Source organism: Aotus nancymaae, unplaced genomic scaffold (assembly GCF_030222135.1).
Source record: "Aotus nancymaae isolate 86718 unplaced genomic scaffold, 86718_ANA_hifiasm-v0.15.2.pri h1tg000016l, whole genome shotgun sequence".
In the NCBI taxonomy this organism is placed as follows: Eukaryota; Metazoa; Chordata; class Mammalia; order Primates; family Aotidae; genus Aotus; species Aotus nancymaae.
The window spans coordinates 76,674,290-76,698,464 of NW_026988428.1; the positions used below are offsets into that span (position 1 = coordinate 76,674,290).

General features: G+C 45.4%; 1 protein-coding gene across 2 annotated transcripts; it reads left to right on the forward strand.

Moving 5' to 3' along the window:
* The first annotated feature begins 685 nt into the window (after positions 1-685).
* Positions 686-20,974, forward strand: EMP1 (epithelial membrane protein 1). Of its 2 annotated transcripts, XM_012447690.3 has the most exons (5): positions 686-772; positions 15,624-15,740; positions 17,666-17,756; positions 17,860-18,000; positions 18,710-20,974. In XM_012447690.3, the coding sequence occupies exons 2-5, from the start codon at positions 15,663-15,665 to the stop codon at positions 18,874-18,876; spliced, it is 477 nt and encodes a 158-aa protein (XP_012303113.2). In that variant the 5' UTR covers positions 686-772; positions 15,624-15,662; the 3' UTR covers positions 18,877-20,974. The 2 variants fall into 2 exon arrangements, with proteins under 2 accessions (XP_012303113.2, XP_012303114.2); XM_012447691.3 differs by lacking the exon at positions 686-772 and having other exon boundaries at positions 11,327-15,740.
* Positions 20,975-24,175: the final 3,201 nt, after the last annotated feature.

The window sequence follows — 24,175 nt, forward strand, 5'->3', positions numbered from 1 at the left end:
GAGCATAATTAAAGACCAGGAATTCTCTGCCATTCCATCAGCACTCTATCACTCAGAGGCAGGGTTGCAAGGGCTCCTGATGTGTCCCCTTCGCCTTCAGGGCCTCCTTGTACAGCCACCCACAGGACAGTGCACGAGGGTCAGGCAGGGAAGTAAATAAAAAAGGAATCTGATAATTTCTGACGGTGAGCAGCAGCTGATGCATTTAATGGGGGAGAAAGACTGGGAATCTTGCTTGATGGTGACCTAGGACTTCAGTCAGCAGGACACTGGCCCCTTTCCTCCCTCCTCCCAGGCTGAAACCTCATGTTTTGCCTCATGTCCATGGTAACCAAGTCTCCTTTTTGGTGAGGAGGAATGGGCTTCAGTAAACAGATCTATTTGTGTGATCCTATTACTCATTTGAAGCAATGTCACTCCTTTTTCCACTGTGGTCTGTGTGTCTGAGTCAGAGAGAGCGTACAACAGGGTTCTTTGAATTGATGGCTCACTCCCAGCCACTTTTGACTGACTGCCAGCTTAGCAGGGCGTAGCTTACCAACAAACCTTTTTTTTTTTTTTTTTTTTTAAGCCAGACTGATTCATAGAAACTCCTTTAAAACACGGTGAAAAGAAACCGCCCATTACACACCCCAGTACATCAGCAGAGGAAACTTATAACCTCGGAAGACAGGTCCCTCCCCTCAGTGCAGTCGCGAACCTCCAGAAGAGCGGACCAGGGCTGCTGCCAGCACCCGCCACTCAGAGCTCCTCTGTCGCTGAGACCCTCTAGGTAGGACAGCTCCCAACGCTGTGGGACTCTCAGCAAACTTTGTCTTTTCAGCGGCTCTCCTTCTGCTGACCTCATCTAAGCTTTTCTTTTTCTTTTTTCCTTCGCTATTTTTCTATGATTCTCTAAGAATCAAGTCCTTGAAACTTTTGGCTTAAAGTGAATACACAGACAAATTTTTCCAGAAAGTTCAGGAAAGTGTATTTTGAGGACGTAGTTTGGGGAAATCAGCTGGACGGGGCTAAAATCGTGTCTGGCAGTGACTGGGTTCTCACTTCAGGGTATCGACAGAGCAGGGACTTTGAGACAAACCGGGATGGGATACTGTTTATGGAGAAAACAGCACACACCTTGGAAATGGCATTGGGAACTGGCCAGATGTTTTTTAGCTCCTCCGTTTTGATTCCGATTGCTTCAGGACTTGAGTTGTTTCTCTGCCTGCTGGTTGTTGGCTGGGATTTTTTGGGTGGTGGTGGATAGATAACTCGTTTTCAGTTTATTTTTCACATTGCTTTTCCTGCAGGTTTTCTTCTCTGTTCACTTCTGTTTATATTTAAGTATTTTTTTCCTCCGCACAGGATGGGAAGAGGGGGATTGGTTTGTTTAAAGAAAAACTTTGGCGGGGTGCGGTGGCTCACACCTGTAATCCTAGGACTTTGGGAGGCCAACGCGGGTGGATCACCTGAGGTCAGGAGTTCAAGACCAGCCTGGCCAACATGGTGAAACCCCATCTCTACTAAAATACAAAAATTAGCCGAGTACAATGGCGGGTGCCTCTAATCCCAGCTACTCGGGAGGCTGAGATGGGGGAATCACTTGAACCTGGGAGGCAGAGGTTGCAGTGAGCCGGGATTGCAGCACTGTACTCCATCCTGGGCAGCTAAGGAGACTTTGTCTCAAAAAAAAAAAAAAAAAAAGAAAACCTTTAGAAAGAGAAAGAGAGGGAGGCAAATGGTGTTTCAAATGAAACGTGGGAGGGGTTCATTTGGTGGAAGCAGGAGCTGATGAGGATTCCAGATGACTTCTCTTGGCCAGATGTGGAGGGTTGGGGAGGCAGAAGGCAAGCTGGGTTTGGAGGAGAGGGTGGGGCAGGGGAACTTCATCTGTACCTGAAAAAATTGTTGAGTGGCTTTGTGCTTTCACCCCAGAGAGCTGCAAGTGAAAATATGGCATATCAGAAATGATGAGAGAAATTTTGAAAGAAAGTGGATGTGGAATTTCTCTGCATGGAAGGCAGTAATTATTTTGAAATCCTTATCTTTTCTCTCTTTCCTAAAATGTGGTTGTATAAATGCGAACACTCCTGCTAGTCATGAGGTAAATCTGGAGGAGTGAGGAAGGGTGCTTTGTCTATTTTTTTTTTTTGTCGTTGTTGTTAGGTTTGCATTTCGGGTGAGTGTCTACCAAGGTGTGGCCCATTTCAACACAGACACTGGTATATTTTTTCCCCAAGTAAACAAGATGAGGAGAATGACAGGATTCGGCTTGTCTGACAAAGTTAGCCTTTTCCTTTAGAAAGGAGTACGCTGGGAGAGAAGATTTAGATGTAATCATCCCCGTGTGAGCAGGCAACGCTCCTTGTAAAACTGCCCCAGGAGGGATGATTGAGTAGGCACCGGGGTGACGCTTCAAGATGAAGGGAACTCCTACATTTGCTTCAAATGTTTATTATTTCCACATTACGTGGATGTGGACTAGGGAAGCCATTATTAAATCAATCGTGTCAATATCCTGTGAAAATTATACAAATCTTTTAGTTCTGTGCAGGTTAAAACTAATAAGCAATGTCTGTCTAATCAGTCAGCACAGGGAAAGCAGCGACAGTTCTGGAGTGTAAACCATCATGAATTGCATTATTTGTAGCAACGTTTCACATTATACTGTAGCTTTATACACGAGAAAATATGCTACATGCTATTTCTTGGAGTTTGAAGGCAATTTAAAAAACGCTATTCTGATTCCTGCTCTCTGCTCTTCCTCCAAGAAGCAGTGAGAGAGTCCCTTGGCTGTGGGAGCTTTTCTGGATTTCAGCTTTGACGATATGAAATGTGAGGGTTATTTTCTTCCTCCTGCTGCCTCCCACCCCCAGAGGCAGATCCAATTCCACCTAGACTCCAAAGAATGAGGCGGGGGTGGGGGCTGCAGGACATCCTGTCTGGCGCCCTGGTCAGAGAGCCCCCCACATTTTACATTGTTTGTGGGTACTGAACTGTCTTGGGAGTTGGCAAGAGGCCATCAAGGACCAACTCGGAGCAGATCACATCCTTAGAACCTGGCTACCTCCCAGGGCTACTGGGCAGACCACTGGGGAGAGGAAAGGCATCCCTTCTGTGGATTGTGGAAAGGACTTACTGTGCCTTCCTCAGCCCTTCCTGCTTCCTCCAGAGACCAGATTAGGTCCATCCAATTCCCACCTTGTCAGTGGGCTTCATGGAGACCCACCCGGGGAATGCAGACCCTCTTGGCTTGCTCTGGGTAACGCTAGGGATTTCAGATAGTGCCAGAGAAAGACACACTGAAGACCTAGAAAAACATGTGGATGAAGCAAAACTTCTTTTCTGTAGACTCCAAAGAGCCCGGTGGGCACATAGCTGAAACTTGGCCACATGAAAGGGCAGGAGGCAAGTCGGTTCCATTTCATCCTTCATTTCTTTCACAGAATTCTAAATTTGGGAGGGATCTTGGAGATCCCTCATTCATTCTCTTACTGTATGCAGAAATCTAATTTTTACACCATCTTGAACAGATGGCCATCCTACAGATCTTAGAATTTCCAGATGGGGGGAGCTCAGAATCTCAGTTTGTACCTCCATGCTCATTCCCCTTGGCAGGACAGCTCTAATTTTATTAAAGTTCCTTAAATCAAGCAAAATCAACTTCCTTATAACTTCCTCATTCTGCTGGCCTGAAACGACTCAGAAAATAGCTATTCTCGTTTTGTTGTTGCTCCACCCAGTGATTCTTATCCTCTAAACACTTAACCCCTACTTAATGCTTAATGACTACAACTTGACGGATCTAGATTGCATTAGCTTTTCTTTTCTTCTTCTTTTTTTTTTTGCCTAAGTTTCAGAAGAGCAGGGAGTGTTTTTGAAGTTTGAAAGTATGCACATAGTTAATCATACTCAGAGTTTTTGATTCGGAGGTATTTCATTTTCTAAACACATGAATATGGTTCCTTCTTTAACTTCCCACATGGATGTACCTAGCTGCCTAACACAAAAGCTCAGGCTTATTTGGGACTCTCAGATGTACATACTCGGAGGGACACACCCAGTGTTACTACCTATTAGGTCATGGTTAGATCAATCTAAGACATCTAGCTTCTAGCTAGGTCTTTTGGGGATTGTCCCATAACTTGGTTCACAGTTCATGTAGCCTACGCCTATACACTGTCACCACCCATCATAGTAACTATGAGAACAGGCTGTCCATCAAGTGTAGCCTCCTTCTAATTGCTGGCCAGTAATCTGGGTATCAGCCCCTTGAGAAGAGCTCATAACCCTTAACCAGTGTAGAATTGGAATTTTCTGACCATCAGCTTCCCTTTTCCAGTACTTTTCCCAGCTCTGCCCAGGTGACCTTGAATTTCTGGACCACATTTGCTATTCAGCCATCAGGGAATCCCAAATATGGTTCCAATTAGGGGTTTACTTGAATCTCCATCACCCGGCCCCGACATACACACATCCAGAGACTACTCTTTGCAACACTTCAGTCTCTGGTGTCCTGCGTGGGTAAAACCATTTCCTTCAATTTCCCCGGGAGATTCACTGACAGTGAAGCAGAAAGATGAAAGCACAAACACCTGTGGTGATTGCTGCTTCTCTCGCTTCCTTTTCAGCAAAATGTTGGGGTCAGCGTTTTCTTTTCTGTTACGGAGATGGCATTTCCCTGGAACTACAATGGACTCCTCTGCTGTTGGTGCCCTTGGCCTCATGTGGCTGTGGCAGTCTTTCTATTTGCTGAGCCTCTTTCACGAATTATTTCTTCAAACAGGGCAGTTAAAATAGAGAGCCCTTTCAGCACCGGTTAAAACTGTGGCGAGAATCCTGGAGCAGATGGAAGACAGCTGACTGGGAAGACGGAGGGGCGGGGTGCTGTCTTGACTCTGCTGTGTAACCACAGGCGAGGCGCTTGTCTCCTCGCTTTTGGAAGTTGAACTTACTGGTTCTTTCAGACTCCTTATGGCTCTGAGATTCTAAGATTCAGCCAGGCATGGTAATCCCAGCTACTTGGGAGACTGGAGTGGGAGGATCACTTGATGCCAAGAGTTTGAGACCAGTCTGGGCAACATAGTGAGATCCTGTCTCTAAAAGGAAAATTTTAAGAAGCAGGGCATGGTGGTGCATGCCTGTAGTCCCAGCTACTCGGGAGGCTGAGGCAGGAGTATTGACGGAGCCCAGGACTTTGAAGCTGCAGTGAGGTATGACTATGATTGCACTCCAGCCTAGGTGACAAAACAAGACCCTGTCTCTAAAAACAAACAAACAAAAAACAAAAACAAAACAATTAAGATCCTACCATTTCTATTTTGAGAAATCCCTTGGGCTGATGCTCACAGCTAGTTTAATCCATAAAAAATTGGTAGACTAGTGAAACAAGGCAACACGTGGCATTGAAATGGGCGTTTTACAGAGGATTCTTGGCTCCTAGGTGCCTTGAGGACCCACGCAGCCTCCTCTGCCCCATCCACTCAGAGATTCTTTCAGCATGGTGGTCCCCGGGCTTACTCTCAGATAGCCACGAGAATTCATCCAGCACTAGGACCAAAAGAAAGAGGCTTGAGTAATTAAACGTAAAGGGTGCCAGCTCAGATGAGGAGGGCAGGCTGGGTCCGCAAAGACATTGACAGCAGCAAAGCATTCACCAGCAACCATATCAGTCTCAGGGAGAAACTGAGCTGGCCCTGGGAAAGAACCTCCACCCTCTTCTCGAGGAGGGAGATCCTGCAGCATGAAGGTGTGGTGCACAGGTGTGGACAGGAGCCAGGGAGGAACAGTTTGAGAGGAGGAAGGGGAAGGTGCAACCAGGACAGGAGGGAGGGAGGGAGAGCAAGTGGGACGCTGTTTCCCAGCCTGTGTGTTGAGGGAGGAGGCAGGCAGAAAGACCTAGAATCGGAGAAAGAGCTAGGTGGATAGAGAAAGACAGAAGGGGGCAAAAGAGCAAGAGAGAAGTGGTGAGGATGTTCCCCCTCCTGTCCTTCTGCTCTTTTTTGGGAACCACTCACCCTCAGTGTTTCAGGAAAATTCTTTCCATCAAAATCCTATTCTTTGTCCCCTGTGAAGAATCTTGTTGCATCGTCTACGTCTTGTTTTTTCAGGATAGTTGGCACCTCCTAGGTTTCATTTGAGTTTCCATTACATGTGCCCACCAGGCTGGAACCTCTTCAGTGCTTCTCCTTTTCCAGGTCAGATCAGAGCTGAGAGCAAAATGGGGTCCTTGATCCTTAGACCTCTCGTTTCAAAGAATCAAAGACCCTTCCCCAAGAGGCTGGAGAAGGGGAGTTGGAGAGACGTTTGCTACCCTCAAACAACTAGTTTGGGGCAAGCCAGTGTGTCCACATTGACTTCAAAGAAAGTTCTGAAGCTGAGATCTGGAGCTGCTTCCCTTTACTGAAAGACAGTCTCCATGCCTGGGTGGGACGGGGACTCCTGTGCTGGGGCGGGGCCCAGGGCCGAGGGTTAGAAGCTTGCTGGGAGTTTGCAGGGGGATCTGGTTCCAGCCCTTGGTGGCCAGGCAGGCGGGCTCTGCAGGGTGGGCCTTCTCAGCAAAACGACAGGGAGAAGCAGTGGCCTTTGAAAACCCAGTGTTTTTACCATCAGCAAAACGACAGGGAGAAGCAGTGGCCTTTGAAAACCCAGTGTTTTTACCATTGGCACTGTTTCGGGGGGTATATGCGGAGTCTCTGATTAGCTCAGAGAGGGTAGGAGGAAAAGAGGAAACAGTAGATCTGGTAGAAGTTCTAGAACAAGAGACTGGAGAGAGAAAACATGCCGGGTGGAAGGGCCCTGGCCTGGAAGGCGTGAAACGGTGGCTTCAGTTCTGATTCCAGACTGTTTCTCCTCTGAGGACATACATTTCTTCTTGTCAAGGGGTTGTACTGAATGGCCTCGATACCTCTAAACCTCTAAAGAATGAATTGCAATGAGGCCCTGAGCCCACCGATGGGTCTGGGGTGTCTCCAGGTGAGGGGCCTCCCCTCCCAGCTCGCCGCCCTCCAGGAAGCTGCAGCTTTGCTGGTTCAAGCATGTTACCGCCATCTACTGTCGGTCCCGCCCCAGCGCCGCTGGGCCCGGCCACACCTAGGTTTTCTTCCCAAACCCATAGTTATTATCTTGGCAACCTCTCCCTTGAAGACATTCTGGCTGCCAGAACACTCCTTTGTCAGAAGCAGAAGGCAACTGACGCTTCCGTCCTCACCCAGGGAACATCGCCCGATCCCTTGATCCCCAGCTGCAGTCTGGGGGCGTGGGCTGGGCCCCGGCTTCACAGCCCGGGTCTGGCCTCTGTCTTTGCAGATGTTGCCCAGATCCACCTCCTCCTCTGGACACAAAGGAGGACAAGCGGAAATAAGAGAGAGAGGTTATTCTCTTTGGGAGCATTTGCAAAAACAATATTCAAGCCGCTTGTTTGCTTTTAGCCTAACCGTTGGTCCCCAGGCTCTGCCAGAGAAGCCTAAAGCCCATTTCTCTGGCCCGAGCCTCTCATTTTACACAGAGGAAGAGACCAACCTAACCAGGAACTGTGTGGCCCCCAGTTCTATGCCTGGCACAGGCCTTCAGCCCTCCCTAACCCTGTGAGTTCTACAGGTCACAGTTCAGACATGGTGGGGCCAGGTTGGAGCTGAAAAGCCCTGCTCTGTGCTACTTGTACTCTGTGCCTCTAGGAGCCACTGACCAGAGAGGTTATGTGATTTTCCCAAAGTCAGCAATTGGTCAGAGGCAGATTTATTATGAAAATCTGGTTCTCTCTCCCTCATACAGTGGTTTACCCCACTCCCAACCCATCCCTTGGCTCCTCATCCCTAACTATGTGAGACTCTGTACTAGTCTACACGGCACCAAACACGACTTGCTGTGTAATAACCCCCATTTAAGGTAGCCTGCATTTGGGAGATGAAAAAAATAATTGTTTTCCCTGCAGCATGTAGGTCCCTGTTACTTTTGCTGCTTGATTGATTGGTGATGTTTCTCCTGGTTGTAAAATCTGCCCTGTATTTTAAAACATCAAGTCCTACCTGAGGTTCCTTCCTTCCACACCAAACATGGGCTATGCAGAGGCCGGAGGAAACAGCCCTTGAGAATCCTTTCTCCCCACGTTTCGCACGAAGAAATTAACGCCCTACTTTCCCACCGCTGCATAAAAACAATCTTGAGAATGGAAAAGTACACTTGACATGAAACAACAATAACAATGGCCAGAGAGGCTCATCCACAGTCTCATCCACTCAGCCTGCCTTTAATGCCAGCCTTTTCCTCCTCCAGCCACATCCTCTCTGGCTGCTCCCAGAAGGGAGCGCTTCCTTTTCTGCTTTTGTGTTACATAGGCATCTATTTTGCTAACCCAAATGATCCTTCATGGGAAACAAACGCAGTAAAACCAAACCAACAAAAGCCAAGTGCTCCCGACGTGCACAGAGGACAGAAAGGCTTTCGTGCCACCCCGCGTGGTGTCCTTAGGAAGGAGAGGCATCAGCGGAGTTTCAGGTGTCACGCTGGGGAAAGTGGTGTGGGGACAGTTGACTCACGGGGGTCGCATGACCAGAAGCGACTGCGCCTCTCATCTCTCCTCGTACCTTGGAGGAAGCGCCACATCTTTGGTCAGATGCTGTGAGAAAGCTTTCCCCAAAGTTTACAGTTATCCAGAAAGAGATCAGAATTTCATTGCCGGAAAAACATTGGCCAACAAAAAGACAGGGAGTGTCTAGCAGTAATCTCAGGATCGTGTTATGACTTGACTGAGATTTTGAGATCTAAGGTGAGGGCCTCTAGTGAATCTTCTGATAACCCGGTAGTTCTGCTGTGAAGACAACCGTGAAGAGTTAGTCTAGTTGGGTAATCTCACGGGTGGAACTAAAGGTGGCGTGGTCGTTGCCAAGAGCACGCTCGGACATATTGTCAGAAAAATCTTTCTAATCAGGGAGGGGATCCTGGTAGGTAGTGAGCTCCCCAGGACTGAAGGAGTTTAAGCGTGATTTAGATAGTTCTTGGGTTTAGATTTGTAGATGACTTTCTTGAATTGAAAATGAATTTTAAAGACCTCCCTCTTCAGTCCTGAGATTCTATAATTCAAAGAAGTAGAGAGAAGGTTAAATCTGCAGACAAACTAGTGTTTAGAAATTTAAGATATTTTCTTTGCATTCACATATTTCCTCTTAAACAAAAGGCAACACACTCATATATACCCTTGTATATTCAAATGCTCTCGGGACATAGTCACTTATTTACATAGGTATTTCTATAGAAATATATCACAAAGTTTGCATGCAATAAGATACTCAATACCTAGTTGTAGTAAAGTATTAAACAATTTCTGAAAAATAATAAGGGACTAAAGTCTATGTATGTTAAAAAAAAAAGGAAATATTTTCCCTCTAGAATTCTATGCTTATTATAAAGTCTTCAGTGATGTTGACATTATTTTTCCATGGGGAAGAAAATATGGCCATCCTTAATTCATTTATTTGTTCCTTGAATGGATATTTATTTGGTACCTGTCATAGGCAAGACTCTCCCTTTGGGGACTTAAACTCTTAGGGCTGCCATCAGTGGTTTTAGTAAAAAGCTATGTAAGGGCAACAGAATAAGAGAGGGAAGAAACTACTTCTAACCTATGGATCTGGGAAGGCTTTTTAGAAGAGGTAGGATTTTGGCTTGGTTGAAAAGAATTTGATAGGCTGTCGCTGAAAGAAGAATACAAAAGCAGGGCTTTTATTCTTGGAAACCAAACTCCTGGGATTGCAAAGGCTGGCTAGAGGTGTTTGGAGCCTCTTTCCTGGTGATTGGTGGTGGTAGTGGTGGGGTTCGGAAGTTCTTGAGCAGGGGAGCACCATGGTCAGATAACCCAATAGTGGGTAGGAGATAGGTTAGAGGGGAGGAGTTCAGAGACAGGGTCATGGGCGAGGCTGATGTCACGGTCAGGCTAAGACCTGAACTGGACAACGGCAATGGGAATGGAATGGAAGGAAGGATGTGAGATGAGTAATGGAGGTAGAAGCTCAGGGTAGGACTGTGATGTTTTGGGCAACAAAAGTGGACTGAGGGGAAGGGAAGATAGGACATTTGACAGTGGCCATTACTGCTCTCTTCTCCCCAGAAAAACCTGCTCTTAAGCTGCCAGGGAAATGCCAGCCAGATCCATCCCTGCTACTCAGAAAGCTCTCTTGTGCCCTCTTGTAGAGGAGAAGGTCTCCACGATGCCTTTCATCTGGGAGAATCTCACGCACTCTCAAATGAATCATGGAAATTCCACCTGTGTTGGCCTTGTCTTCAGCCCCTGATTTCTGAGCATGCTCCCCACCTCCCCCGACCCCTCGGCTCAGGCTAATTCTTCAGTGACTCAAGCCCCAGGATTCTGACCACTTCCTTCACTAGAGAAGTGGGTTTCTGGTTGCTCTATTCTATTGCATTGTTCCTAGTGATTGTGCCTTAGACCACTCTGAAAGAATTGCTGCTGCCTCTAGGCCTTGTGGCAGTTCAATAAGCATAGACTTCAGCACAGGAAGAGGCTATCTGATTCCTGGCTTAGCAATCACGGAGCCAAATTATGCACCTCTGTTCCCTTCTGTTCCTTAGGAGTCAATTATTCTCAAAGTCTCTGCAGAATTAGTTACCCATCAGAAAAGGAAAGGCTCCCATGGGGGCCTGAGTAATTTCTCACCTGTCAAAGAACCCTCAGAGTGTTAGGGCTGCCTGAACAAAGGCCACAAGGCAGTGTATGGCAGTCTCAGGGCTATGTTCCTTTGATTCTTTCATTTGTGTGTGTGTGTGTGTGTGTGTGTGAGTGTGTGAGGGAGAAGCCAATAAAGATTTAAATAGGTGGAGATAACTTGAGACAGTGGTCATCCCTCTTTCCCTTCTCTCATATCTCATAGTAGTCCTTTAGAGCTATAGTCACCTGCAATTTTAATCCTCAGGGTTATGTCTTCCCCTCCCCTCCCCTCCCCTCCCCTCCCTTCCCCTTTCCTCCCCTCCCCTCCCCTCTTCTTTTTTATTTGACACAGAATCTTGCTCTGTCACCTGGGCTGGAGTGCAGTGGTGTGATCTCGACTCACTACAACCTCCACTTCCTGGGTTCAAGCGATTCTCCTGCCTCAGCCTCCCGAGTAGCTGGGACTACAGGCGCGTGCCATCATGCCCAGCTAATTTTTAATATTTTTAGTAGAGAGGGGTTTCACCACGTTAGCCAGGATGGTCTCAATCTCCTGACCTCGTGATCCGCCCGCCTCAGCCTCCCAAAGTGTAGGGATTACAGGTGTGAGCCATCACGCCCAGCCCTCTTTGTTTTTTTGAGATGGAGTTTCACTCTTGTTGCCCAGGCTGGAGTGCAATGGTACAATCTCAGCTTACTGCAACTTCCACCTCCCGGGTTCAAGCGATTCCCCTGCCTCAGCCTCCCAAGCAGCTGGGATTACAAGCATGTGCCAACATGCCTGGCTAATTTTTTGTATTTAGTAGAGACAAAGTTTCACCCTGTTGGTCAGGCTGCTCTCGAACTCCCTCAGAGTTATTTCTACTAACTATCATACATTTTCTGTTAGCTAAGAACTTTATCTAAATACCGAATGGTCAGTGTTCGTGAGGTTTGCATTAGAGATAGGAGCACAAAGTCACCTCTGCTGTAGTGTGGTCTGGGCAACTTGGGAAGAGAAGGAAGAACAGTAGTCAGAAACAAAAGACGGTGGTCGGAGGTAGGGAACGGCAAGCCTGTCCATTAGGACAGAAAGAGGAACAGCAAAGGCATATCAGAGCGCCGTGTGTGGTTCCAAAGTGCTGATCTCCATTTCTCTTAACAACTGCTTCTCTCCAGAGTCAACACACACGGCTCCTATACCTGTCTCAGTTTCCCACCCAGCCCCTGACTGCCCCTGTGCCACGTATGTTAGGTAGGTGAGGCTTAAGAAGGAGACCATCCTCCACTCACGTGGCGGGTACAGAAATGTGTTCCTGGCATCCCGCACAGAGGTCAGTGGACAGCCTGTCCTTTAAGAATGCAAGGAACTGATGAGCTCTGCTGGCCTAGGTCTGGGAGTCTAAGCACCACAAATGAATGCTGTTATGCGTGTTCCCCCACAACTTTGGGACTGCCCAGTGCACCAAATGCTCTGCAAAAAGCAGGCCTTGCTTCAGGGTATTCAGAATTGCAATGCTGTGATTCTCTGCATCTTGGTTTGAACTACCCCATGAGGACTAGGGGTATGCTTTCCACTGGAGAGTGCCACCCATAGAATTTGAGAGAGGGGTGAGGGAGAAGTCTATTACTGTTTTAGTGAAACGCATTGCTAAGAAATAAGTAGTAGCCACCAATACTTCCAATGATATAAATTCTCATAAATGGTATTTTTTTCAGTGCCTTTGTATGAAGCAAGATGCACAGTGGGGCAGGGAATAAGTCTCCCCACAAGCTACCCTGTAAGTAGTGGGTGGGTAGAAGTTTCAGGAGCAGGATTCTTCTGTTATTCTACTCTGCTATTTAATAGATGCCCAGACATTCACTCATTAGCTACCACTAATGGCTTTTTCATAAAGACCTCAATGATTTCCTCTTCTCAGACTGAGAGTTTCCCTGGGGGGCAGGAGGTATCTAGCATATTGTAGAGACTGGGTAACTAGCCATGGTTCAGCCCAGAAACTCAAGAAGATAATTCAATCTGTTTTCACCTGTGCTGGGGGAAGCACGTTGAAAATAATGGAAGCCCCTCTAAACTGACAGTGGATGATATTCATAGAACCTGACAAATTATGGGGTTGTGAAAAGATGGAGAAGCTGTAGCTCCAGCTAAACAGCCCTTCCTTCTGGCTGGATACAGCAGCTAAAAGCAGAGAGGATTGTGGGTTTCCTACAAGAAGAACACTTGCCAACTCAAGATACTTTGCTTCTTTCCGTAGTGAAAAGACAGGGAGGGCACAATCACAAAAATCTGAGATGAAAGAGAGTTGCTCTTTTGCTTGATTCTCACATCCATTCCTCCAGCCTGCAATGGGCAGGGAATATGGTCAGGTGGATCCAGGGGCCAGGAACTCGCACACACCACCAGGGCCGTGATGCCTGGGCCCAGGCAGAGGTGCTGTGGGAGGGGCCGTTGAGACAGAGTGTAAGCAGGGCAGAGGAAGTCAGACTCCACTTCAGGGGTTAAGAGCAATGCAAGGAGACAAAACACTGCTGAATTCCCGACAGCCTATGGGGGGAATGTTTTCTGCTACTCGTTTAAGTGGCCTCACTTGGTGGATTATATTCTGTTATTGGCCCCTCCAGCCCCTCCCACTTTTAGGAGAAGGATGTTTGTAAATTAGAAGCAACAGGAACAAGAAAGTCATCTGAAGAGCCCGAGGAGGATTAAACATAAGCACTTGTTATGTAATATTTGTAATTCCCTGCAATTAGCCTGTTCCTCTCCCTATAGGGAGCAAGGACGTCAGGACCTGGTGAAGTGTGAATCTTGGGGAGTATGAGGAGGATGGGCTGAGAGAGTGAACTTTCTCCTGGTCATTCTCAAGGGTGTGCTCTTAGAGGCCTCCCCCCGTAAGGGGCAAGGGTTAGATAAATGACAATTTCTAAGAGGACCGAAAGGATTTTATACACCCTGCCTCATGAACTAGACAGCGGATCTCTTATTACTTGGACTTAACATGGGGCAGCCTAGCGATTGAGTAACTGGGTTGAGTTGACAACAGCTACTCAGCTTCACTTATGAATAGTAGTGATAATGATAACTGCAGCTAAAGCAACCCCATTATTAGTAGCTGTCATGTGCCAGACACCAGGTGTTTTACATAAGTAATCTGAATTCATCCTCACACTTCCCTTTGCAATTGACATTGCAACTTCCACTTTCTAAATGAGGGAACTGAGATGAGCGGTCAAATAACTTGATGTGATTCTAATTCAGCCTCTGTCTGTTTCAGAAAACTCTTTTTGCTGTTCATTTAAGTCAAGCAGAAAATTGTGGAGGTGTGCTAGAACCTGAGAAAAGCAAAAATGAATTTGAATGTGTGGGGAGATTATTAATAGCAGACATGAAAGCTCCAACCTGTCCCCTGAAAAAGCAGGATAAACGTCCTAATTTTCGCATTCACAGTTAAATTGGACACATTTCTAAAAAACAGCCTAGGTTGGAATGTAGTGGCCAGATTGGGAAGGGGCTGTTGGAGAGGGTCAGGGAGAATAGTGGAAGCCAGTGTCTGCCTCTCATTCATTGCCTGCAGAGAGCAAGGCACGCTGATATATGTTAGATCATTCTAGATTTTTGGTTGCCTGACGAAGAAAGTGAGAGGAGATAAAAGGCATGTGAAGTGTTGGAATTATAGTATCAGTGCTCTCTAATAAATACCTGCTGTGGCATGGAAGTGGCTCAACACACTCAAAGCGTCAATTAAATTCGGTGGAGGGAGAGAGGGCAGTGGAATGATTTCAGGATGCGCCTGGCCATCTCCTCCCTGGCTCGGGGCATCCACACATCCACTCTGCCTAGGGTGTGAGTAACCTCAAGCCTTTTCCTTTTGCCATCCCTCTGAGCCTGCACTGCTTTGTGACAGACAGTCTTAGGCATGACAAAGCTCTCCTTCTCTAGCTGACATAAATCAGAATCGCCTCCCTCATGTGTATCCTTCACACTTCCTTTATTTCCTGGGCTTTATGATCGTCGGGCTCCCTTCTTTTCTGCTGTCATTATGGCTGAAAGCTTTTGTTTATCCTGCACATTCTTAATCAGTGTTAGTTCCCAATCCTCCCACTCTGTGATTTATGCATTTGCCTGTCTTCCATACTGAGTCCTGAAGGATTGGAGTTTGTGTAAATGTCATGTACAAGGAAAAGGCACATTTGGTGGTATCTCAAGCTGCATACTTTGAAAGCCCCCAGAACCGACATACTGAGCTGTGGAAAATATGACACTCTGCCCAGACCAGTGGCAGGCTTCCTGCCATGAGACACACAGAGCTCAAAGGCTCATGTGTAGTAACACTAGTCTGAAACGCTCAGTCAGGGGGTGACCATACCATTAAACTGTAATTAGGTTGTTATAATTATTGAAAACCAAATATCATTATAATAACAGAATTGTGTCTCTTACATTTTATATCTCACCCGGGATCAAATTAGTAGCCTATTCAGTATATGGGCATTGAGTAATAGCTGCTATTCTTCAGAAGACATTCACATCTATTAAAAGTGCTGGGTGAGCAATGTGATGAAAGCATGGGCATTTTCCTAGTGGAAAATGGACATTTATATGACATTGTTGCATAGAAACCTGGAAATGATAAAGGCCTACTTCTTTGCAAATAAAAGTCCTACTTTTAACCTCTAAAACACAAACAAAATAAAATATTAACCATTATCATAAAATGTTCTTGTTCCTTTTCTGAAATAGAATGTATTAGAGAAATGAGTATGTAAGACCTAAGAAGAAACTGAATTATGTTTACATGTAGGTATGTATAACTGGATGAATAGGCACTTAAGCAAATCAGAACTAGGTTACGGGGGTGTTTTCAGGAATTTATGATTAGATTGTGATGGTTTTTCGTGCAGCTCTTCCCCATTTTAGCAGATAGCCCACACGTGTGGGACAGCTGAGTCGTCTTATTGAATCTGACAGTAACCATTTTTGTCCCTTTGTTTTTCTTTTCAGAACTCTCTTTGCTCACGAGTTACCCCAAAACAGGCCAGGATGTTGGTATTGCTGGCTGGTATCTTTGTGGTCCACATCGCCACTGTTGTTATGCTATTTGTTTGCACCATTGCCAATGTGAGTAATGTTCTTTTGTTCATTCATTCATTGAGAAATCATTCAAATATTTACATCAAGTGCACAAAAGAAGTGTAAGCCACAGCCCTCGCCCTTCATGAACTTACAGCTCAGTTGTGGGAAAACAAAATAAACACATGCTTGCACTTCAAACAATTAAATAACAAGAGGATAAAGGTGAATGGAGGATACTGATAAAGGGCTGGAGGATACAGTGTGCCTTCTTCCGTCTCTAGAGGAACCTGCCCAGCCCCAGGGGTGGGTGGAGCTTGAGGTGAACCCGGAGGACTGGTGGATGGATGAGGTTTCTCTTAGTGAAAGAGGGAAGGGCGAAAGCTCATAGGGATGCATTCAGGTGGGAGTGCTAGCAAAGGAGCACGTGCGGAAAGGACAAGCTTTGGGCAGAGGATAAGGAAGACGCATGTGTGGCTGGAGCGGAACTTCCCCTCCTCCTGGGAGCCTTGATCGGAAGGATAGATGGGAAGAAGAGGATGACAGGCTTTGATTGCCAGATTGACGAATTCAAATTTTTAGCAAAGAGTAGCATGTGAAAGTGGAGTTTTGCAAGTTTAACCCGGTGCCACTCAATTAACTCAGAAAAAAACAAGAAAAAAAAAAATGGAGGTAGCAAAAGTCTTTTCTCTCTGAAACCTGGGCTACTCTGACCTCTAGTGGTGGCTTATAGCGTCCGATTTACTTTTACCTGTGCTTTTCTCGGAAAAAAGCGAGCCGGCTCCTTGGACTAAAGCCAAGGCCACCATCACTAGGCAGGCAAACAATGGTTTTAGAATCTGTTTAGGTCCCTATCACAGTTAAAGGATAAGTGGGTTTTAAAGCTCAGCTAGAAGTGCTTTGCAAACATTGGTGGGTGTGATCACAAGCAAGGCTAATTTAATAATAACTTTGATAAGACAAACCCCACCCGTGCGGCCACCTCATTTTGTAATTTAGCCATCCTGTATGCCAACTTTTATATCTATTCGGATAAATCTGATAAGCTTCTTCAAAGTGTATTAATGAGCGCCAAAGTGCTGTGTATCTGTGAATTACCAGCCCCTAATATAAGGCTCGGCACACACACAGTTGTTTATTGAATGAAGAGCAAGGATTGGCGTAGGTGATCGCATGTGTCTGACCCCGCCTTTCCAGTGTGTGCATTTGTGTGTGTGCAGACAGAACCCTGAACTTGTTTTCTATTCCAGAAGGAGAATTCTTTTTCTTGGGCCAGGCAGGAAGGGATGGCGGCACCATGATGAGCCTGGGGGAATCCATTCGGGTCACCCTTCAGCTTTTAGCAGCCCCTCCGGGAAAGCACCTGCTGTAGTATTTTACTATCAAATTACTTTGCATGTTGTGACAGTCAAGTTTGATCCTTCTGTTTAGATGAAAGTGGCTTATTAACCACCAGCTTCATTGTTATTTTCCCAGTAGGTCTTATGTTTCTTAATTGTTTCCACTTGGACATTTCACGTTTTTTCCTGGTAGCCAGGGACTTAAGTGAAGCAAGCTTGTTAGAGTATATCAATTGCACATACCTAAGCCCTACCTAAGCCAGTTTCCTCATCCAGGGCTTCCAGAACCTTAGAATTTTAAACCACTGTGGTTAAATAACTTCCATTTTGAATTACTTCCAGTCATGAAGAATGTGGAGTCCACAGAGGACTAGGTGATTTCTTTCTGGGTTTCACATTCTTCTCTCTCTCTTCTCTTAAAGAGAAGCCTATCTGGAGGTGGAAATAAGGTCCAGTTAAAACTGTGACCAGTTTTAATTGGACCTTATTTCCACCTACAGATAGGCTGCTTAGCCATAGTAGCTGAATAGAGTATCTTCATTACAATTTGGTCCTAATGCAAGCTGATTTGTTATTTTCTTTTTAAATGAGAGGGTCAGCTTTCAATCAATGTTTCTTTTCTTCTGGTTTCAGGTCTGGGTGGTTGCTGGAGACGTGTCAGCAGGTCTTTGGGGAAACTGTACCCAGGGTGACTGCAGTGGCAGACTGTGGTATGGCGATGACGGTATGTACAAAGATATTGACCCAGGGCTGACAATAGGTGTGGTCAGGAACATTGAGCCCCTGGAGTGACGTAGTGCCCTGTTCTTCTCGCCCTGTGCCTACAGATGCCCTCAAGACAGTGCAGGCCTTCATGATTCTCTCTATCATCTTCTCTGTCATCTCCCTCGTGGTCTTCGTGTTCCAGCTCTTCACCATGGAGAAGGGAAACCGGTTCTTCCTCTCGGGGGCCACTATGCTGGTGTGCTGTGAGTATCTCATGGGTAGACTCCAGTTTACACATTTAAGTCCATCTTACCATCAGTGCTTCTGACAACCTGAACAGATTAGCGCATGGCTCAGTGGAACTTCCTTGTGCAATTTTCTCCTCTGGTTATTTGTTCTCTCATGGAGAACCTTGAATTTCTGCTTGTATTAGGAATCCTCATCTGCTTCATTGTTCAAAAGCAGTGCTCCTGGGTAGCTACCGAGTGGAAGCACATCCCTGTCAGTAGCACGTGTGTACAAGACGCTTGAAGAAGGCAGAAAGGCAGGAGTTCTCAGAAAGATGAAACCATTGCCACAATGCACACAATTATTGTGATTCTCATTCAATTGTCGTTCTTTCCCAGTGTACTCGGTTTGGTGGAAGGACATGCTCTTTTGCATCCCTGAATAGCTTGCTTAGACAGAGGGCCAGACAGGACCACTGGATGGTAGGCATGAGGTTCTGTGTTTTACATCACACTATGGCCACAGAAACCAGTGCAGAGATCAGAGACCAGACACCTCTAATTTATCAACATACCATCAAGCTTGGCCCAGGGTACATCTAACAGAACTCCTATTTAGGGGCAAACAACCAAAGTTCATTTTCCTATTGCTAATGAGGGAAATAGGATCGTCTTAAAATTAGGAAAACTTTTTCTCAATTTTAATGTAAAAAAACACATTGACACATCTCCTTTTCCTCTGCAGGGCTGTGCATTTTGGTAGGAGCCTCCATCTACACCAACCGTTATGCAAATCTCTCTGTAGTCTCCGGGTTGGAGAGTCACCACGGCTATTCCTTCATCCTGGCCTGGATCTGCTTCTGTTTCAGCTTCATCATCGGCATTCTCTATCTGGTCCTGAGAAAGAAATAAGGCTGGACGAGTTCATGGGGATCTAGGGGGTGGGAAGGAGGAAGCCGTTGAATCTGGGAGGGAAGTGGAGGTTGCTGTACAGGAGAAACCAAGATAGGGGAGGGGGGAGGGGGAAGGAAAGGGGGGAGGTCAAATTCCAAACCATTACCAGAGATTCTCCACTGCCAAGCCCCTGCCCTGGGGACAAAGTAGTTGGCTAGTACTTTGATGCTCCCTTGATGGGGACCAGAGAGCCTCCCTTGCAGGCACCAGACTTGGCCTCCAGCTGTTCTCAGTAACACACACTGTCTGGGGCCCCACCAGCTGCCGCACCGCCAGCCCCACTTCCCAGGCGAATTCTGGGTCACACACTGAGGTCCACAGACCAACTGCACGGAGTTAAAATAGCGGTACAAGTTCTGGCAAGAGCAGATATTATCTTTGTGCTGAATACACTAAGCCTGGAAGCCATCCTGCCCTTCTGACCCAAAGCAAAACATCACATTCCAATCTGAAGTTCCTAGAGGGGGACTTTGGTCAGAGAGCCATTGTCCCTCTTTGGAACAGATATTTAGCTCTGTGGAATTCAGTGTCAAAATGGGAGGAAGAGAGCGAGTTTGTAAGGTCACATTGGTGGGTGAGCTAAACCAAGAAGAAGACCTTTTCACAACGGAAAACCTGGGGGATGGTCAGAGCCCAGTCCAGACCTCACACATGGCTGTCCCTCATGGAGACCTCATGCCATGGTCTTTGCTAGACCTCTCGCTTAAAGCCAAGGCAGCTCTTCTGGAGTTTCTCTAAAGTCACTAGTGAACAATTCGGTGGTGAAAGTACCACACAAACTATTGGATCCAACGGGCAGTCTTGCAATAGTGCCATATTAGGGTTATGTTTTTAGGATTCCCCTCAATGCAGTCAACGTTTCTTTTAAGTATACAACAGGAGAGAGATGAACATGGCTCCTTGGAGTGCAATCCTCTTACTCTTCCTCTAACTTGTAAACTTTTGAGGAAGTTTTGTCTAATTATTGATATTGAGAATCAGGGCTCCCAGGCTCGGTGGTAGCTCTGGCTTAGACACCAACTGGAGTGATCACCTCTTGGGGACCCTGCCTATCCCACATCACAGGTGAGGCATGGCAATTCTGGAAGCTGATTAAAACACACGTAAACCAAACCGAACAACAGGCCCTTGGGTGAAAGGTGCTATATAATTGTGAAGTATTAAGCATACTATAGTTCAACCATGAAAAGAACAGAGTGCCTGCATTCCCAGGAAAATAAGAAAATTCCATGAGATAAATAAAAATATAGGTGATGGGCAGATCTTTTCTTTAAAATAAAAAAGCAAAATCTCTTGTGGTACCTAGTCAGATGGTAGAAGAGCTGTCTGCTGCCGCAGGAGCATCTTTATGTAGGACTTAGAAGTAGTATGTTATTCCTGGTTAAGCAGGCATCGCTCTGCCCTGGAGCAGCTATTTTAAGCCATCTCAGATTCTGTCTAAAGGGGTTTTTTGGGAAGACTTTTCCTTTATCACCCTGAGAAGATCTGCCCCAGGGAGAATCTGAGACACCTTGCCCACTTTTCTTTATTAGCTTTCTCCTCATCCATTTCTTTCATACCTTTCCTTTTTGGGGAGTTGTTATGCCATGATTTCTGGTATTTATGTAAAAGGATTATTACTAATTCTATTTCTCTCTGTTTATTCTGGTTAAGGAAATGTTGAGGACAAGCCACCAAATTACCTGGGCTGGGGTTAGAGAGATTGGCCAGCAAAAACTGTGGGAAGATGAATTTTGTCATTATGATTTAATTAGTGCATGAATATAGAAGGCTGTCTTAGTGCAGAAGCATACTTACATATCAGACATATCCAAAGGAAATACTCACATTTTGTTAAAAAGTTGAACTATGACTGGAGTAAACCATGTATTCCCTTGTCTTTTACTTTTTTTTTCTGTGACATTTATGTCTCATGTAATTTGCATTACTTTGGTGGGTTGTTCTAGTACTGTATTGGGCTTCTTCGTTAATAGATTATTTCATATACTATAATTGTAAATATTTTGATACAAATGTTTATAACTAGGGATATAAAAACAGATTCTGATTCCCTTCATTGTGTGAATGTTTTCTTTCCAAAAAAATGTGGAAAAATATGGATAATTGTGACATTTACCCTCATTAAGCTGCCTATCAATTTGATTTGGACAACTTGACATATCTTAGAGACATTAAGCCTCTTTCTGTTAATATGTTAGGCATTTCTGCAGTAGCTCTTTCAGGCAACGGAATGTTATTAAGCATAGTTTTATCTTGCTTTAATTAAACCTCTTAGGCAAAAAATGGAACTTCATAAGCTAATACATTAGAAAGAGGTTATGATTATGACTTTAAATCAGAAATGCTTGTGACATTAAGACATGAGACACTTGTAAAGTTTCTTTGAAATAGCCAGCTCCTCTAATGTGGCTTCAAAATATAAAGTGATTCACAAAGGCATGCATCACACACATTTGTAGCAGCCCATTCATTACATAAACCAGGGCATACCTCTGTGAGTGAAGGGAGGCTTCACTACTTTCTGTAAGCAATAAAGACTGGCATCTTTCTGTGAGCAATAAGGACTGGGTGGAGACTGCATATCCTTGTGTCATGTCAGCACCAGTACGATAAGGAGGGTTTTAATGTGGAGCAGGCAATCTTCCAGCCCCTTCTGGTCTTGGATGAAATCATCACGCAGAGTAATGCACCAAAAATACACAATGGAGGCTGAAAAGTTTAACATATTTTAAATCAATTAATCAAATTGAATTGATTCTTGATGCCTTCTCGAGGCCTACATGATTTCTTGGATTGCTCTGAGAAACTATCAGAAGAGGTCCACTTCCTTCACTTAGTTCCCTCAGGGATTTCTTTTCCCCCATGTCATACACCCAGTCCTAAATCAACCCCCCAGACTATCTTTCCATTCCTTCCCCAGAGGGAACTTTTGTCAGACTCTGCAACAAACTCCTAGCTCTATCCAGAGTGTCCTCTGCTGCTAAGGTTGGTATCTTTCCCCTCAAAAACCTGGATGGTGAATGGGGGTGAATTAGTCTGAATTCTCCAGAGTAAGAGAAACAAGAAGATTTATGTGTGTGAGAATATATATATATATATATATATATATATTTATTTATTTTAAGGAATTGGCTCACATGATTATGAAGGCAGGCAAGCCCAAAGTCTGCAGGGGATGGTCCAGCAGAGAGCTGGTGCTTCAGTGCAGGTATGAAAGTTGCCAGAGTCCCTTTTATAGAGAAGTTTAATATATATTTGTTGAATTAAATGTCTTCAGTAGAGACAAATTGAATTAAAGTGGCTAAGTAAATACTCTTCTGTGAAATTTGTGCAAATTATGAGTATAAAGAGAATGAGCTACAGAGCTCTCCATGACCACTCAAGAATGGGACCCCAGGCAAATGATAACTTATTCATTTATCAAGGTGACAAACTTGAGGTATCAAATGGTTAACAGATAATGATCCCACTCTGCCTTGGACTTAGCCATTACAGTCCCTGTGTAAAATCCCACCAGCTTTCAGGCATGGAAAAAAATTTCAGAAAGGCCTTGAAAGAAGGCATATGAAGACAAAAATGATATTGAGCAGGGCTCCGTACTTGAACAAAAGAAGAAGCTCTCTTCAGTGTTTACTAAGAAATAGAATATAACATATCCTGTACAGATGAAATGTCCTAGCAAAAATGTTTAAGTGTATTTAAAGAAGAGCTAGATTTTGGGGGGAACAGAAGGGAATAACATAGGCTGGTGGGAGTCAGGATGAAAAGAAGAAAACTTGTTGGAAATTTTGGAGTAGATCGTGAGGAGGGGTGACTCAGTTTAAAGATGTATTGTTCAGAGGCGAACACAACTTTCAGCACACACAGCAGGTAATGAAAGATGTACGCTGATTCTGTGGAGCCCAAAGGAAAGAGGGTTTTGGAGTCCCAAGTAGCCTTGTTTCTGAAAGGGACACATGTGAAGCCTCCTCCTGAGGCGGGGAGGCTGGGGAGGTGAACATCAAGACCTATATTGATAAACAGCTAGGGGCCAGGTGCTGCACCTACATGCTGGGGAAATAGAAAATGAAGCAGACACTTGTCCCATCTTCCTCCAGCTTTCAGTCTAGCTTGGAAACAAATCTCATACCTAGAGAAAACAGAGGCTCTGTGAGATGTAGATGAGGTGGGAGCATGAATGCCTAGGGAAGGGAAGAAGAAAGATTTTTAGGTCTTCAGCTCTTCATCATGACCCTATCTCATGCCATGAGCAATTGCCTGGCATCTGCTGTGATTGGACCCCTGCTGCATTTCTTACTTGCCAACATTACTTTGTCCCAAATACCATTCCTTTGTTCCAGGGCCTCCTTGTCTTCCATCTGGGGAACTGGAGGTAAGAAGCATTATAATAGCCTCTCTGCCTTTATCTACAATCTCGCCAACCTGTCCTTTATGCCAATGTCAGGATGGGCATTGATGGATGCTTCTATTGCTGTCACAGCAGGGAGGGCCAGAACACTGGCATAAGATGTCAATGTGTATATTCATATGTTAGGTCCATACTCAACTCAAGCTTCCAGTTAACTGCTGATTTATGCAACTCCAGTTCCTAAGAAGTTCCTCATCTCCATCTGAGACCACCTCAGTCTGGACTTAATTGTCCACATCACTATTAGCATTTTGGTTTAAACCATTCAACAAGTCTCCAGGAAGCTCCAAACTTTCCCTCATCTTCCTGTCTTCTTCTGGGCCATCCAAACTCTTCCAATCTCTGCCCATTATCCAGTTCCCAAATCACTTCCACATTTTCAAGTATCTTTATAGCAGTGACCTACTCCCGGCACCAATTTCCTGTATTAGTCTGTTTTCACACTGCTATAAAGACATACCTGAGGCCGGGCACGGTGGCTCAAGCCTGTAATCCCAGCACTTTGGGAGGCCGAGGCGGGTGGATCACGAGGTCAAGAGATCGAGACCATCCTGGTCAACATGGTGAAACCCTGTCTCTACTAATACAAAAAATTAGCTGGGAATGGTGGCGCGTGCCTGTAATCCCAGCTACTCAGGAGGCTGAGGCAGGAGAATTGCCTGAACCCAGGAGGCGGAGGTTGCGGTGAGCCAAGATCGCGCCATTGCACTCCAGCCTGGGTAACAAGAGTGAAACTCCATCTCAAAAAAAAAGACATACCCGAGATTGGGTAATTTATAAAGAAAAGAGGTTTAATTGACAACAAAGCTAACAAAGTGAACCCTGATTCAAGAATGACTGTCTACACAT

Bases quoted from the DNA above. Each gene is read 5' to 3' on its own strand.
- EMP1 (XM_012447690.3), top strand. From the start codon at position 15,663: ATGTTGGTATTGCTGGCTGGTATCTTTGTGGTCCACATCGCCACTGTT. The intron at 15,741-17,665 runs GTGAGTAATGTT...TTCTGGTTTCAG, and splicing joins TTGTTTGCACCATTGCCAAT to GTCTGGGTGGTTGCTGGAGA. The intron at 17,757-17,859 runs GTATGTACAAAG...CTGTGCCTACAG, and splicing joins ACTGTGGTATGGCGATGACG to ATGCCCTCAAGACAGTGCAG.